General features: G+C 28.9%; 1 protein-coding gene across 3 annotated transcripts in view; it reads right to left on the reverse strand.

Moving 5' to 3' along the window:
- Positions 1-19451, reverse strand: part of jp (junctophilin) — a 367551-nt gene that overhangs the window by 218203 nt on the left and 129897 nt on the right. For all 3 annotated transcript variants that reach the window (XR_012755451.1, XM_075358619.1, XM_075358620.1), the window contains exon 2: positions 4835-5046. Coding sequence is in view for 2 of the 3 variants with exons in the window: in XM_075358619.1 (XP_075214734.1) it covers positions 4835-5046 (212 nt within the window). In the remaining variant the exon portion in view is untranslated. The remainder of the gene's footprint in view (positions 1-4834; positions 5047-19451) is intronic.

The raw sequence follows: 19451 nt of genomic DNA on the forward strand, positions 1-19451 counted from the left end.
GAGAATGTTAAAAATCAGATGGGTGGATAAAGTGACAAATGAGGAGGTATTGCGGCAAATAGATGAAGAAAGAAGCATTTGGAAAAATATAGTTAAAAGAAGAGACAGACTTATAGGCCACATACTAAGGCATCCTGGAATAGTCGCTTTAATTTTGGAAGGACAGGTAGAAGGGAAAAATTGTGTAGGCAGGCCACGTTTGGAATATGTAAAACAAATTGTTAGGGATGTAGGATGTAGAGGGTATACTGAAATGAAACGACTAGCACTAGATAGGGAATCTTGGAGAGCTGCATCAAACCAGTCAAATGACTGAAGACAAAAAAAGTGAATGGATGGGTGAATCACAAGATTAATTCAAAAAAAAATATATATATATATATATATATATGTGTGTATGTATATAAGGGTGTATCACGAAGTTCTGCCGGGACTTTCATAATGTATTCTACTCGTGAAAATATTGGAAAAAGTTCTAACAACGTTATGTTCTAAAAGGCTTCTTTTACGAGTTACGGCTAGTGAAAGATTTCGCTTGGATTTCAGCTACCCCGGTAAAATTAGATCGTACTGTTATTTTAAAGATGTTAATTAAGGAACAAGTTAGTGATTTCTTATAGTTTTTGACTTGAAAAATCGAATAAAATAGGTCTCAGAATCGTATCTGCTAGTTTTTGAGAAATCTGGGGTGAAGACACATAAATTGGGGTAAAACCCGTATTTTTTATGTTTGACGTTTAATAAGGTTTTAAGTGAGTAATAAACACATAAAATCTTTAAATAAAATTTGTAGAGAATTTAATTCTGAACAAAATAGTATAAAATAAATTGAATATAATACAGAAAAGTTAGAATAATTCGAATTTTATTTTTGCTCTGAAATTTTATTTCAGTACATTACTACATTTGTCAGAAAAGTACTTAATTAATGTAAACAATGTAAACAAAAACCAAATTTTTTCTTGAAGTGAAAAATATGTAAAAACTAAATTTACTGTTATAAAATTAATAAAAAACTGGAAATTACACAATTATAAAATAAAAATTATTTAGATAATAATTATTTTGTTAATGACAGAGATAAAATAAATTATTTTAAAAATCATTAATTCAAAGATGGCAATAAAATAACAACAGCAGATCAACAATGCGCAATATTATATTAGTGTTTAAATCATTCTGTAAAATCTATTAAGTATGTAGGCTTCTGTGAACTGTGTTGTCGTTAGCGAAGGTTTTTTTTTTATGAATTTCAGTTTGAACGTGATCGGTTTGCAACTATGCAGTACTACAACAGAGGAGACGCCGATATGGTATTCATTTTGAGTTGTATATAATGGTAATGCTACAGCTACTACAACACAATATGAAATACATTTTCCGAATCGCAGAAATCGAAGGAATCATTGAAGATTGAACCTTTAATCTTCGGGAAACAGGTTCACTACATAGTATTCGTACCAGCTACGAACTATGTGTCCAACACGATGTTGGTATTGATGAAATTATTATTGATGCAGTTCAACGCAATCCAGGTGTCAGTAGACGAAATCTTTCAAAGAAGACTTTCGCATTCGATGGTGTGGAGTACATTTACACAAAACAAGTTTATTCAAACAGCCAGTTCATCATCTACACCCAGGAGACGGTCCACTCGCTTGTGAAATACAAATGGAAAACACTAGAACAGTTTTTTTAACCGACGAGGCAAATTTCACTCGAGATGGAGTCAATAACTTACTCAATGAGCGTACATGAGGGAAACTAAATCCTCATGAAACGGTGGAAGGCAATTTTCAACACCGATTTAGCGTCAATGTACGGTGAGACCTTCTTCACAATCAGCAGTCTGAATCGTTCATATTACCTCGCCGCTTAAATAATGAGGTTTACGTGCACTTTGTTCAAAAAGATTTGCCGCAACTGCTTAAAGATGTTCTTTTAGCACTGAAACGCAAAGTATATTTCCAGTACACGCCTCCCCAATTCTCTTGTGCAGTTTCCACTCACTTAAATCATAATTTCCCTGAGAAATAGAACGGTCGTGGAGGTCACATTTCTGGTCACCAAGATTGCTTAATCTAACACCTTTAATACCTTTGCGTCTGGAAATGGATGAAAAATAATGTATATATACAAAAATACATTATCTTGAGGAATTAACTAATTGCATTATGGATGCAGCTGGGCAACTTAAGGACAGCCATGAAGAACTAAATAGAGCAATAAAAGAAGTGCAGAAGCATGCCAAGAAATGTGTTGAAAATGGCGGGCTCATTTTTTAACATATATTATAAACTGATACGTACGAGTATAATGCACTTTAGTGTACTAGTGTTCTGTATTTTCTTTTTTTTATTCTGCTTTGTTTTATTTAACTTATCTTATTCTATTTCGTTCAGAATTAAATTTTCTACAAGTATTGTTTAAAATTTTTACGTATTTATTACCCATTTAAGAAAGTTATTGTACGCCAAACATAAAGAAACCAGGTTTCTTACCTAAATTTATTGGTTTTCACACCAGATTTCTGGAAAACTACTGCAGATAATGTTCTGAGATCTATATTATTCGATTTTTCAGGTTAAAATCCTTAAGAAATCACTAATTCTGATCCTTAATTAAGATCCTAAAAATTTCATTATGACTTTGAGTAGCTGAAATCTGAAATAAATATTACAATTCGTAATTCACAAACGAAACATTTTAGGACATATGTTTATATGTACTTTTTCGATTATTTTCACAAGTAAAATTTATTATGAAAGCCCCGGGGGAATTTCGTGTTATATCAGTATATAAACGTTTTCTGTAATGTAATCTAGAGACTATTACGTTGCAGTAATTCAGAGATTCATTAAAAACTGACCTACCTCAACTAATCAAGATTATGCAGCTAAGATGGAAAAGATGTTGAGGATGTGAAATTACGTATATAATAGACGGCTTCTTAAATACCTCATCCTGAAGCACTCTACTTAGCAAGCTAAAACAACCAATGATAATTATGCTATGGTATTATAAATCTAAAAAAAACGTTTATTAGATGGTTTATTTCCCAAAGAACATGTTAAGAATGAACTAATTGGAGAAAAATGCTACATTGTACAAAAGAAGAAATCGTGAAAGATTGAACCTTTAAAAAAATCAATATCTAGATTTATCAGACGGTTCTTGTAAAAAAGATTGTGAAATTATTTGGATTCAGAATATAATGAGTCGCATTTTTATTGCAGATCATGCATTTTACATTTTAAAGAAGATCCCTTTGTCTATATTAGCACAAGAGATAATGCTGAAGTTGTTTGGAATGTATTATCAGGACTTCATTATTTTAGGATCACTTAAAGACCTGTTGATAAACTGATAGCTCTATTTAAGAACGTGAGTGTATATATATCGTACGTGTGTATATATATCAGCGATAAATCAAAATTAGGAAAGTGAAAACTATACTGAAAATTTCTAACAGATCATCGATGTATCTATATGACTTGTCATGTAATCCATGCAAATTAAAATTTTACAGGATAATCGTTAAATATCATACAATTTTTTTTCTTTAATGTAAGATTACATAAATGTGAATATCGTTGAATTAAGTAACAAATGAAGAAAAAAAAATATATATATATATTTGATCATTTTGCTCTTCACTTTTCATAAATTTTATGCAAGATATGGCTGAAGTCATGCCAACAAATGACGTCATAACAATCCTCTTATTTGCATTACATCACAACAATACGTTACCCTGGAAACTAGAGTGATTTATTGTATTTTATCGAGTTGCTGTTGGTCAGGTTATCTATACTGTGTATTATACCTTCTTAAGATTATCTTTTTATTTCTGTCAACTTGAAAGATAATTTAATTTATCTAGATGTTTAATTTTCATTATTTCATTAATACAAGCTAAATTTAGAAATTCGATTTAACAATTTTAGGATTAAATTAAATTTGAATAAAAATAATTTTGGAAATAAAATTAGAAAAAGAAATATAATTAAGGTAGATAACATCTATGGTAGATAACTAAGGCTAACAAAATAACTGGTGCTGGTTAACTTTTATTGTTACTTCCTTATTCCTGATGTTACAGTTTTTATTAATAAATCACTTTCTTTTTGCGATTATTAGAGAAGAAATAAATTAAAATAAGCAATTTATTTTTCTGTACTACTCTACGTAACTGTACGTGTTATTTTCCTCAGCATTTCTAAATCGGTTGATATCATTGAAAATTTATATAACTTGAATGATGACAAAAATTTTGAAGCATAAAATTTAATCAATTTTAAATATCGAATTTAAAAAAAAATATATATATTTTTTTTCTTTTAGTTTGTACAAATATATAAAACATAATATTTTTCACTAAAAATGTACTGAGGTACCTTGTCACCTAGACAACAGATTAATGACATCTTATATGATTATGAATTTTATTCCTAAATCGGTTTGAAATTTACCATACTATTATAATATTTATTCGGTAATATGAAAATTCTTATATATTTCTTTCAGCGTAAAAACGAAGTATGCATGAAACAAAAATTAGAAATTTCATTATTTATGTTATTTTTCCAACCTAATTGCGGATATAAGTAATTTAACACTAATTTAAAAGAATGTAAAATGTTGAAAGTTAAGTAAATAAGAATTTCATTTATAAAATATAGAATATATTAAGGATGCATTTAGGTAGTGGGTTTATGTAATTAGATATGAGTAATAAATATGACAAAATTTAATTATAGCGTTAGAAGTTTAGACTACAATTTAAATAACTTACAAAAAATGCAGAAATTAAATTCATAAATTAAAAACTCACCTCCGTCGGCGTAGGTTTCCGAACCGTAGCCGTCTTGTAATCCATTTGCCCACGTGCCCTCGTATTTGGCATTGGAGGTGGAAGACTGACGCACGCCATACCGACCCTTGAATCCTTGTGTCCATTCTCCCCGGTATAACCATCGACCACGTGTCTCCACCCCCAGTCCATGTCGTTTGCCGTTTTGCCATTGGCCTTCAAATGCACTCCCGCTGGAAGTAAAAAAAAAAGTCAGATATTAGAGTTGTCTAATAAAGTGATCATGAATTGTAGGCTTTTGTTTGTCTGGTTACAGTAAAAAAGAAAAAAGTTTTTTATTAGAAAAAGAGAGTACCTTTAAACTCTTTTTTTCTAATCTGTTCAATCATTTAATGAAATAGTCATTCAAAATATTACTGCAAGTAGGAATATTTCCAAATAAATCTAATGCTGTAAATATATAAAAAAAGAGATTTATTTATTTCAAACAAGAATCAATATTTTACCGATTCAGCGGGTAATTATATCAGGATAGTTTTTCCAGTTTTTTTCTTGATAAATTTCATTAGTATACTGTTTATTTTATAAATAAGTTCAAACTTGTTTGAAGAATCTCATCAGGGAAGTCAAAAATCTGATGCCATTATTGTAATAAAAATAACCAGTAAAACTGAGTTCTAGAAAAGCTGATCAATGAACAAGTCTAGTCCACGTCGCATACGAAGAAAACAAAAAATAAAAAAAGCAAATAAATTTTACAAATCAAATCAATAAATTATACGAGACACCTTAATTTAAATAAGTATCTTAACGTTTTACGAAGGTTTTTTAATCGTTCATAAGACTGGAAATATTATGTTTGTATTACAGCTTATATAAGCTTATCAGGAACTAGGGTTTACTATAGTGACTATATTATATCAGATGAATTACATAATAATCAAAGTAAATTGTAAAATTTTCAAGATGAAACGAAAAAATAAATCTAAAAGCTAATACGATTTACATATTTGGATGGTAAATAAAAAATAAACAATTTTGCAAAAATAAAATAAGTTATGCCCTTAATGTTTTCTTAATGAAATTTCTATTTACCGTTTGTAAAAGAATACGATTATTTTTTACAGAATTATATAGCTGCCTATGTTAAATTTTGATGACGTCTAACCAATTTTAAACTATACCTATATAATAAACACAAATATGGATCAAATACCTAAAATTTAATCTATTTTTAAACCGGTTTCCTAATATAAAAACGAGGATTACTAACAACACGATGTGAAATCCCGTTGATGAAAAAACTATGCAACACTTTGGAATATAATTTAATGAAGGTATTTCCAGGAAGTTAAACAAAATTTTAAATAAGTGGTTTTTGAAAAGTTTATTACAGGATAATATTTATTTAGTTTTATATTTATAATCCTAATAATTATGTGTAATAAACTTGTAATATGCATATAGTTTATCAATAATTTTAATAGGTATTTAGTTTCCGTTTAAAATGAGGTAATACTCATCAGTAAGTTAAAAGTAAAAAAAGTTAATTACTGTGGGAAATATTTTTAATTTTAACAGCCTAGAGATTATAAATAGTCACTTAAATAATATATTCGAAATTTCCAAATTAAACATTCATCTGACATTAAATTTATAGAAAATTAAATTACATATTTATGAAAATTGAAGATGATCGAATAGTAATAGTTTCTTATTAAGTGCATTAATAATTGTTGTATCAATCTAAATTTCAAATTTTTAAGTGAGTGGTGTACTCGTAAATATATTTCTGTGAAATAGACAAACTGATAGATAGACAATCGAGTATTCCTATAAGATATTAAAACAGATAAAACATATTAAAAATAACGAAAAAAATGTTAATTTTGAAAAGTTGTTAATAAAATCACAATTTCATGAACAAAATATTGAAGGCCATATTTTACGTTGATTAAATAAAATCTCTTTTCCCCCCATAAATCTCTCACTCACTCTCTCTCTCTCTCTCTCTCACACACACACACACACACGCACAGAGAGAGAGAGAGAGAGAATGTGTGTGTGTGTTTTGTTATTAAGCTATATAATGTGTATGTGTATATATATATTTTTTTCTTTACATTTTTTTATGAAGATAATATAAAATCATGTTTCTATTCTTTTCTTTCTCTCTTAGGGTTGTTGATAAGCAGCAGAAGCACAACGTGATATCAATTCAATCCAGTTTATAAAGCATCAGAGAGGAGAGAATACATGTTTTAGATACATATTTAACTTAAAATATTATTTGCATATTATGTAAATATTATTTACATTACACACACAGAATGTGTTTTGTGTGTGTGTATATATATATTATTTTTCTTTACTTTTTTTCTGGAGGTAAACTAAAATCATATTTCTATTCTTCTCTTTCTCTCTTAGGATTGTTGATAAGCAGCAGAAGCACGTCATATCAATTCAATCCAGTTTATAAAGCATCAGAGAAGAGAGAATACATGTTTTAGATACATATTTGGCATAAAATATGACTTACATAATGTTATATAAATATCATTTACATAAAGCAGTACTACAGTGCGTTCGGAAAGTCACTGTGCAGTATACTTTTGAGTTATGTGATGCATTCTGTTCTTTCGGCATTAGGTTGGTTGCCCTTTGGTTTCTTTGGTTGTTACTCAATAATAAAGCAAGGCTAAATTGTTGAGTTCTGATTGAACTTGCTTCGTTTCGTTTATCGGAATCAATATTTGCGAGGAACTTAGTGGTTCTTTCGGTAGAGGAACGCATTTATCTTGTTAAAAACGTTTTTCGTGAAGGTGGCAAGTATACTGGTTTTTAAGCACAAGTTTTCTCTTAAGTTTCCAAACATTCCTCAGTGCAATGCAGTTCAAATTCTTATTGAAAAATGTCCGGCAACAGGCTCTGTTGAAGACGCTGATTGAATTGGATGATAATCTAAACTAAACGATCAGAAGCGTCTTGATATTTCGGACGCTATGGCCGAAAGTCCATCAAAGTTAATACAAACGTAAGTACAGCAGCAAGTTATCGAACTTTCTACCGCACATAAGGTTGTAACTAAAGAACTGAAATTTTTCCCTCACAAAGTAATACGTGTTCAAAAACTGAAACCTACAGATTATGCCAAAAGACTAAATCGTTGCCAAGGGCTTAACGTTTTATTGACCAAAATTTCTTAGGTATTCCGACATTACGTTTTTTTACAGATGAAGTATAGTTTCATCTAGGAGAGTATATTAATTCACAAGAAATACGACTATGGTCAACAACTAACCCCCATGAATTACACGGACAATCTTTACATGAAGCAAAAATTGGCGTCTGTGTCGGTGTGAGTAGAACGGGCAATGTGGGTCCAATTTTTTTTTGAAAATACAGTTAATAGTGATCGTAATTTTGCTGCTTTAACAAATTTCACTCGTCAGTTAACAGTAGTAGAACTCAATCACGGTTGGTTCGAAAAAGATGGCGCGACAGCGTATAGAGTTAACCGGTTAATGACTTTTTTACTCAATGGGTTTGGTGAACGAATCATTTTGAGGGGTTTGTGACCTACACGATCGCCCAATCTGATCCCCCAGATTATTTTCTATGGGGGGGCAGCAAAACAAGCAGTATATCGCAACTGCTTGTTGCACGCACGATTGACGAACTAGAAACCGCAATAATGGCATATATACGAGTATATAAGCTGAATGAAGTGATTTGAAAACAAATTGAAATGTGTGCAGTGTTGTATTGAAGTTGGAGGAAGTCATTTTCAACACATTTATAAACTATTCCAGTTATTGCAACATCCGTTTCTATAAAATAATGAAAAAAATAATACAAAATAATAATTAAGAAAGTTTCGTCCTTACACTTCCATAATTTCAGTGCACAGCAACTTTCCCAATGCAGTAATAAAGATAAATCTAATTAATTTATTAATATAATCTGTGAAATGGGAAAATTTGATTGTCAAATATAGATACATCATATATTATCATAAGGCGGCTCTAACGACCAAACGTAGACCTTCTTTGTCCACCGTAACATGTAATATAAAATTTTCTGATAAATTGGTAGAGCTCAAACAACTCTATTTTAAAACAATCAAACATTTCTATAAATTGTAATTCTAAAACTTCGAGTCTAAATGTAAAAATTTAAGTTGTTGCAATCCTAGTTCTACAATTATTAATCAAAGTGTAAAATTATCATAGTTTATTTTTATTCCCTCAAATTATTATAAGTTGTAACTGATTTTTATTTTTATTTTTTTATTACTACATTATCAAATTCCGTTATTATAAATATGTAACATAATGTTCCATTTCTAAATAAACGAAGTTAAGATAAATAAAAAGGAAATTAACAAGTTTCTACAACAGATGGTCTCAGATTTGATTCCCGTCAAGATCTCGAATTTTTCACCTGCAATTTCATCCATCTCATCTTACGGATTAAAATATATGAAAAAGTATGTTTGATTTAATATCAAAACAATATTAAATAATAATATTATTTAAAATATGACAGTTTTTTGTCTATGAGTCGACTGTTTAATCAGACTCCGATTAATATTTATAATTATATCTTTACGGGGTACAAAATGTATGTAAGATAGAAGTTATTGGTGTAAATAACAGTAAACCAGCAACGTATGGAAATTACACCATTGACTGTGATGAACGATGAAAAACTAACTGAAGATATATGATGGTGAAAATCATATATGTTGAAGTGATTTATTATTATCTTTATTATATAAATATTACTCACTAGTTATAAAAAAAAAACAAATTTAAATTTGTTTTGACTCGGTAGAAACGACCATATCAGTCTTAACTTTAAACAGAGTGTAGTGTAGTAAATAAACTTAAACCTCTCTCATTTCGTTTAATCACATGATCATCAATTTTTATAATATATGATTTATTTATGAATCACCATTGTATGTACACACACATATATCACCAAAGAATTATTTACAAATAAAATTCTGTAAAGAGTTATTCTGTTAAGAGGTTTTTAACATTTCGATTTAGTTAACGCTCTGGAACTACATTTTAAAGCGAATCTAGGTCTTACGTAAGTTAAATGGAACAGAACTGTTACTTTCGTCATCAGCCGTTTATAATACGGTAATAAAGACCAATTTACTATCTGTGGGTGGAAAGGGACCGCTGAACTATCTGACAACAGAAATCAGCTGTTTTCATACATCTGGTAAAAATTATATTTTAATAAATTATTAGTCTTAATATAATTTCCTTTCATTTAAAAATATATTAACGAATCTTTTTTTAATAACGATAAATCAGAAACTTTTACACGATCGCTCATAAAGGAGTGTGTTATATTTAAGGTGTATGTATGTATGTATATTTGTTTGTTCCACCGTAGGAGTTCAACGGCTGAACCGATTTAAATTTATGACCCCGCATTGGAATCCTTACTTTATCGGAAGTGTCACAGGCTATATAATTATGAATATATATTATTTAAATAAATTTAAAAAATTTGAAAGTAGTATACTATATACAAAACTGTCACTTTCACGTACTTCATTATCCTATGTTAAAGAGCAATGTTTGTCAGCAATGTATTTTTTTTTTGGCAGTCGTGTTTTTTTAAATTTTTATTATTTTTTGTGTTTTGCAAAAATAAAGATTTCATTAAAGGAGTATAAGGAACTACTTAATGTTTTATTAAAACCTATACATTTATTTTAATTAACGATGTATAAATATGTTATATATTACAGTGTTCAAAAATTCAGTTAATTTATTAATTTTTTACTTTAGCTTGATCCTTTTTTTTTTAGAGATATTTATTTTCTACAGTCATACTGATTTATGAGTTTAAAAATCTACAGATTTGATACGTACTTTTAACATTTTCTTATATCTAATGATCCCAAGTACACTTATACTTAGTGGTTCCAAGTTATTGTGGAACTGCAATAACTTGGGACCACTAAATCTAGGGACATGAGAACCACTTGAAGAGTCAGTTAAGATACTTATACATAATCACAGCAAAAAAAATTATAAAAGTTTTTTTCATTTTAAAATGAACACAATAAATTTAACACGTGAAAGGTAAATGGTAAACAAAGAAATACACATCAAATAACATTATTTAAATAGAATTATCATTAGCCGAGTGAGATAATAAATTTTAATATCATAGAATTGATCACTGCGATTTAAAAATATAAAAAAGATACGTGTACAATAAATAATTAAATTTATTTATTTTATGGAAAAAATATTTTGAATTTACAAAGAAATTACGTTAGGATTCTGACTAAAGATATAGTTCATGAGAAATTATCGAAATTGAAGATGGAACTACGCTAAGCTCAATTCTTAGAATCAAACCAAGATCTTATTGTATATTAAATTAAGCTACGCGAGTTAAAATAGTAACCAACAGATGAGATTTTTTTTTCTCTCTGACGCACTTTCAAACTCAAATTATTACAAGATATCAGCAGCATGTAAGGTCAATGAATGGTTATTACTAATTTATTTCTTCTTAATCTTACTTAAATTTATTCTTTTCATGTGCGAATCACCACTCTTTTATCTGTTAACTTAATTAACGATGGTTCTAGAGCCTAAAAAAAAACTGTAACTGAAAGCCGAATTATATTGAAGGTACTGTATTTGTAAGAATAAGAGTTGAACTTTTTAACGATTGCTAAAAGTAATACGAATAAGCTATATTTATAAATAATTTAAAAATTTTTTAATCCTGAATGACAAAGTTTTACTTAACGTGATTAAAAACACATTTCCGTCTCTTTAATAAAAGTAGTTTAATATTTATTTATAATGTAGTAAAATAAAATTAAATTAAATTCGAAAGATGTCTGTTTATTCTTAATTAAAAATTACTGAAATAAATTTTTTTAAATATAAAAAAAAAATATTTTTTTCACGATACTATGTTTGAAAATGAAATAAAATTTAACGTTAATAAATATGAGAATTAACTGATAAATAGTTTAATTTTTAGTTTTATAATAAATTATTGGAAAAACGATTAGTTAGGTAGCAATAATGCATTCAAACCGAATCAGTCATTTTTTTTTTAATCTCTACCAACAGGAAATTTAATTTGGGCTAAAGCTTAAATTCTATTTTTAGTTAAGGTCATGGCTTGATGGAGGAGGAGGAGGTGTTGGTGAAGAAGAGTGAAGCTGAAGTAAGAGAGGGGAAGGCAAAGATTCTGTTTCGATATGTGTCACTGGCCTGGTCTTGATAGCAACAATATCACCACTTTCTTTTAACATTATTATCCAGCCAAAACGTTCTTCCTGAAATGAATTTATGTGTACAAACAATCTGTCAGTAGTTCACGATATTCTACTTTTTTTAACAATAAATAACTCGAGAAGACTTTAAAGATTTTATTTTTGACTGAAAAATGTGCTTTATATATATATATATTTTTTTTTTAAGTAAATGACACCTTATAAAATACATTTTTACAATCTCAACTAATATCTAATGCTCTATGGATTTGTTTTAATTAGAAAAGTGAACGATTATGTAAAATACTGATTGATTGATATTTTTAATATAAAAGAAAATCAACATTTTTATAAAAATAAAATAAAACGAAAGATAAACAAAATAAAAAACATAAAAATGAAAAAAGAGAAAAGGGATAAAAATGAAAAATCCTGTATTTTAACTAGCCATTTATTTTAAACAAAATTAAATTACGTGTATCAATTTTTGAGAATATTTCGTTATTTCTTGCTGTTTGATATTATTTATGGAAAAATGAGTGTATAGTAAATAAAAATGGTGCATGTAGATAGGCAAGAAAACAAGACATATAGTAATTTTATAATAATCAGGCTTTAACATATTTCCCTAAAGAAATTTGTTTATTCCCACATTCTGCTACTTAAATAAATTCTGAATATTTAGATAATTTCTTAATTAACTTATATAGATAAATTACTAATTACGTATGCTTGATTGTTAAACTTAAGATGAAGATTTCAGTTTTTGTACAAGAACTCTGTTGTCAACAGGAGTTTCCGATTTTCAGTTCAATCAATACAACTGTACGTGTTAAGTATTAAAACTAATAGTATAACTATCAGTAACTAAGTATTAAAACTAGTATAAAAACAAGTGGACCGACAAAATTTATTGCTAAATTTTGGTGTATGAATTAAATAAATTTTGTATTATATTTGATAAATTATATTACGAAAATACTATAAATTGTACAATATCAATTCAGAATTTATTTATTTAAATGAAATAAATCAAAAACACTGTGATGTTCTGGGATATAAAAGTTTATATAAAGATAATAGTTTTATCTTCTATATAAATATAAATATTTAATTATTTATTTTTTTTATTTTTCTGTAACTGACGAAAACAATGAAACGGACAATATTACGAAAAAAATAAATTGTACAATATTAATTCATTATTAACCTTCTTTCTTTCTTCTTATGACCCCCGGAATGTTTACTGCAGTTCAAAACTCACCAATGTCAATAGTATATAAATCATAAAAAAACCGTATAAATAACCTAAAACTTCGTTTACTAAATTTAATGTCATTGTATATATCGAGAGATATCATCTATATCGATTGTCATTGTCTATATTGATCGTTGTCATGTCAATATCGACTTCCTCAGATAGTTATTAAGTGATGTCTATGTTTTGGAATATTCAATATTCCGGCCTCCGTGGCGCGAGTGGTAGCGTCTCGGCCTTTCATACGAAGGTCCCGGGTTCGAATCCCGGTCTTTTCTTTCTTTTTTCCTGTTACCTCCGGTAACTACCTCCGGCCTCCGGTAACTACCGTTTAGATAATTCTTCAGAGGATGAATGAGAGGATGATATGTATGAATGTAAATGAAGTGTAGTCTTGTACATTCTCAATTCGACCATTCCTGAGATGTGTGGTTAATTGAAACCCAACCACCAAAGAACACCGGTATCCACGATCTAGTATTCAAATCGTTGTAAAAATAACCGGCTTTACTAGGACTTGAACGCTGTAACTCTCGACTTCCAAATCATCTGATTTGGGAAGACGCGTTAACCACTAGACTAACCCGGTGGGTTTCGAATCCCGGTCTGGCATGGCATTTTCACACGCAGCAAAAATTGTTATTCATCTCATTTTCTGAAGCAATACCTAACGGTGGTGCCGGAGGTTAAAAAAAAATTTTTATACGGTCATATAACATGTAAACACTCCCGGGACAAGTAATAATAAATTGTGAAATTTTCAGCGAAATCGGTTTAGTAGTTTTTGAGTTAACATGGCACATACAAAACGAAGATTGTCTTTTATTTATATAGATTAACTATTACGTGTAAAATTATTCTGTTTATTAAAGACAATTTAAATAATAATCTCTACAGATACAATGCAGCATGCTTTCCATACTAACAAAATAGGGTCGGAGTGGCGCAGATGATTGGTCTTTTTCTTCGTGAACGGTAGGTTGATAGTTTATAGCCTTGACGATTGGTATTTACCGGGACCACCGTTTTTCTGTTCGGTTCTACTTAACGATGCATGATGGCATGGCAGTCCATGTGTAGTAAGCTACAGGTAAACTCATGACATTAACAAGAGACTGAAGTACCTTGCAGCTACTTCAAGGATGTCCTAATACAGACTATTTTAACAGGAGTATCATTATCTTTTGAATTTAAGCTTATTTATTAATTACGGTACATACAAAAATAACCAAATAACAAAGATACAAGATTACCAATGTAATCAAAATAATTATAAATATCCAGTAATGTGCTTATAACTAATGAAATTTTCTTTTGGCAACAGCTATAAAGCCGCAGGTGAAGCAGTCAATCATAGATCAAAAAGGTAACATCATAGAAACAATAAAAATAATAAAAAATTAAGTATTAAAAGAAAAATTATATATTTCCAAACTGAAAAAACTTCAAGTTACTTTTATATCCAGAGACGTTAAAAACAATCCCGAACTAATGAATAATTAACATCCAGAAATTTTCATGGTATTCTAGTGAAGATATAAAAATTAATATAAATTATTTTACAAATTCAACCAGTGATTTATCGAAACTTAGTACCGCTCAAATCACTTGTAATAATGTCTAAATGTCATTTGTTATTAGATTCAGTAACTTATTAATATACTCTAGGGCCCTATAGCCCTATACAAACAGATCACTTTGAGGTAGGCCAAACAATTCATTATTTGTGACCTTAGATTACAAAAGGAAACACTGCAAATAAAGTTACCTTTATTTCTATTATATAAATGATTAAGTTTCTTACAAAACTATGAGATAAAATTAATTCTTTAAATCTGGGAAATATACATTTTTATTAGAATAAAATCTATGTTTTCACAAAGCTGCTGGTAAAATGTGTTTTTGTATAAGTTAAATTTTACATTTAGATTTTATGAAAATGATTATTTCTTGCACACCCCAAACTTCAATACAGTACATGAAGAACGACTTTGTGTAAGCTGAATAGATTATTTTTTAACTTTGCATAATATAATTTTCAGTTTGCGTTGAAACTTTAATTCATTTGGAAAGTGGCCCTACGTGATATTTAAACCCCAATCAGAAGATTGTCCTACATATATTGAGAGGCTTCAGGAATATTCAAATCAATCAATTACGACAAAAAAATGCCATGTTATTCCTCTTTAAAATTTTAACAAGTAAATACCAAGAAATAAATAGTTAAAATATTTTTATTTTAATTAGTATTTGACTTAATTTGAAACGTGTGACCTAATACCTTTTATATATATCTAAAAATGTATATATTTATAATGTATATATGTTATATAAAAAAGCAATAGATAATATTAAAAATATATTTGATATGATATAGAGTTTAAAAAATGTACAATTAACACTAGAAAGAAAAAATTACAGTATCATTTTCAATAGTGTCCCCTAAGTAAACTATGATCAGGGAGATCAAATATCTGAAAGATTATGAATATTTTTGGATCCATGTTCGTTGATTACAAGGCAGGAAAGAAGGCAAATCGCAGTGAAATAATATTTTATGAATAGAGATTAGAGAAATCTTTCAAACTGAAATAATTATAAAATATCACGAAATTGAAGATGTGTAGAATAATTATTTAACCCGCACTAATTTTTTCGACATTTTTGGATAAATTATATTCAAAAACTTTAAAAGTAGTGAAAGAAAACTGAGTTTTTCTTTGAATAAGATAACTGAAAGAAAAGAGAATTGTTGAAAACAAAATTTTATGAATAATTTTGTAAAATGTTAAGGTCACCAAAGTAAGTTTTTACAGTTCGAGATTATAAAATTTCGTCAGTTACCATTAAAAAGATAAGAGTTTAAAATTTATGAATGTTAGCACACAGCCCGCGTTTACGAATATGTTGGTTTTTAATTTTTAAGATACGGTAAGTACTCATTTAAAATTTATAAAAATAATTAAATAATTTTAAAAGGAAACTTGGACAGTATTTATAACTATTATTATTATTATTAAAATTAAAAATTACAATATGAATTAAGAAAAAAAATTATTTAAATCATATTTATCAAAAATAATAGTTAAAAGGGAGGCAGTTAACCTAATAGCCTAGTAAACTTATTCGTAGTAAACCAAGCTACAAATATAGTCAAACAAAAAATCTCTCTTTTGAGATAATATTTCTATCAGTATAAACTTTAGCTTTTCGTAATCTAGATAACACGGAGAATTTGGGTAATACCTCTACCGGTTTGGTAGAAGTTGTTCCAGAATTGCATATACTGCGGGATGCAGAACACCCCCTATTATACCTTCTTTGAATGTCCTCGGTAGGATGGGGCCAAGTTAAACTGTAATCTCGGATGGATGACACCTGAAACCGCTGTCCCATACATTTTGAAGGGTTTAAGGAAATGGCTAAACATGGAGAAGCTGATTGAAGACACTCTAAAGAGAAAAGGAAAGGATTACAGAGAATGGGAGGCAGACTAAAGCCCAGGTAGGAGATGTGGGTTGAAAGGACAGCTTCCTGCTGAGCTGCCTTTCGTCCGTGCTTGCATAGGTGGACGGCAGTGAGGAGTCACGAGGACTCCCGAACCCCCGGGTCAAAAAATTTTTTTTTTTTTTTTTTTAAATTGGAGAAAAGACCGAGTCCCAGCGGATGGGTTGGGGTCCCGGGAACGGCATAACCGGACACGGTTACCCCCTCTGAAGTTAGAGGGAGGCAAATTAAAATACGAAGATCCAGAACCGGTGGGCCGACCTGCCATGCCGGATCTACTGCCGGCTGGCAGGGAGGCCCGTTAGAGTCGCAAGGATACGCCCCTGAACTGAGTCATGCTTGACTGCAGATCCATTCCAGGTGTGTAGGAAAAAAAGGCATCACAAAAATTATTTAATAGTTCATCACCAATAATTTGTTTTGAACAACATTTTTTGATAAAGAACGAAGATTTACTCGTATTTTAACATGATTAGTTAATATGGAAAATAAAAGTCAAAAATTTATTTGAAAAAATTAATTAAATGCTCTTAAATATATATATATATATATATATATATATATATATATATACATACGTACAAGCACCTAATTTCCACTTTAATTCAGAGTAATCCGTTAATTGTAACATGCCATTGTGGCCGTACATAACTTGGAATTACAAACTCTATATAAAATAAAAACCGAATTGTAGTTCACAAATAAAAAATAAATTATTTTTAATAAATGTACTCCGAAGACGTCAGCGTATAATTTCATTAATGTATAATCTATCTCATTTATGTTATTTCATTTCATAAATGTACTCTGATGACGTAATATTTTCTATTAGATATATTAAATAATTTCATAAATCATGTTACCAACTGATCGGAACTGCAAAGTTAAAAAACTAAATGATTTTATTTGTATTATTTAAAAAATAAAGTTTTTGATATATTAACAGTAAACAACAAAAATTTCAAATAATCAACCAAAAAAAAGAAATCACAAATTGAAACGAGAAACTTTATCGCGAATGAAAATAGAAAAAAAATTTCAAAAAATAAAGTTCATTTTCAGTTTGTACAAACCCATCCTTATAGTAAAGGCAAATAATTGTGATTATCCAGCGGATTGGGTGTTCACGGGCCTAAAACTTGATATATAAGTGAATTTTGATACTCAAAAGTCACCTTTTATGTATATAATGTATAGGATTCAGCAGATAATCGCCTGAATAAATTCGAGAAATTAAGTTGGATGGATAGTTTTTATTCATCAAAAAGAAGAAAAAAAAGATAAAATGTATTTTGAATTTTGGAATATGACTAAGAAATAACAAACTTTTTAAGATTTTAAATATGAAAAAAATTCTATCTTCTTTAAATACTGGATTATAAAAACTATATAGATAAAAATTATTACAGTAGCAGGTGTGTTAAGATACATAAAGGTCTTACTGTCACATCTGTTTGTAATTAGTTAAGTAAATATTATGTAATTAATTATTTTACTATGACGTTAACTTTACTAATTCTTTAGCATTATACAACAGTATAAATGAAATAAAATTATATAATTTAATTGAATTATTATAGATCTATCTCTTTTTGGTTTATTGTTAACTTTCCAGCAGAAAAAAAATCATAGGTAATATTATCATTATAACCACTAGTAACCTGCAACAGTCAGTTTTCAGACTAACACCTCACCCATTGCTTTAATATTTACATAGAATATCAAAACATTTTTTTTCAAACTAGATTTTTAATTATTTTTTTATCACATTATGGTCTCAAGATACTGAGCATATTTTTACGAGAAATATGAGAAAATGTAAAACCAGGAATCAAATTTGAAACCGGTAATTTGCATATAAGTCAGTATGCTAATCATAAGCTATAGCAGTCTGCTGATTATTTTAATTCTCGATAAAAACATATAGATAATTAAAATACTACAATTTTTTGTTCTTTGTGTACTCTTGATGGATTATGTAGCAACTTAAGTACAAAAAATAATGCATTATTATTATTTTTTTTATATTAGATCATTGATAATAGATATAGTACGTCAATAAACATATATAAAAATTTGACTACAATGTTATTGCAAGAAATACACAATTTTTATAAAAATTTATCTGCGCCTACCAAAAATCCAGTTATTACGACCGACAAATCACTTTCATTTTCTATGGGTTGAACTAAAGAATGAAATTTATTGAACCAAAACTGTCCGCAGTTTGTTGAGTAAAAGTTTATTAAAAGAAGTTCAGTTCTTAAAAAGAGAGTGTGTGTGAGAGGGGGGTGGATTAAAGGTACACCGTTACACCGTATATGTACTGTAAAAAGACCGGTAGAGCGGACCTGAGTAACGGATTTCTACCAATTACGAAGAAAGTAGTAGAAGATATAATAATGGGAAGAATACAGAAAGGAGCTAAAAGGAATCTTTTTAGTAAAGGTAACAGGTCCGTTTAACAATTGTCCTTTATACTATTGCTCACTGACACACCTAAACAAATGTTGTTCCGTGAGAATTGTTATCGGACCCAGGTTTAGAATTTCATGGGAAAATGTGAGGACGGACGATATTCTCACCTTCGAGTTGGGTCC

The sequence above is a fragment of the Lycorma delicatula genome, chromosome 2 (assembly GCF_047948215.1).
Source record: "Lycorma delicatula isolate Av1 chromosome 2, ASM4794821v1, whole genome shotgun sequence".
In the NCBI taxonomy this organism is placed as follows: domain Eukaryota; kingdom Metazoa; phylum Arthropoda; class Insecta; order Hemiptera; family Fulgoridae; genus Lycorma; species Lycorma delicatula.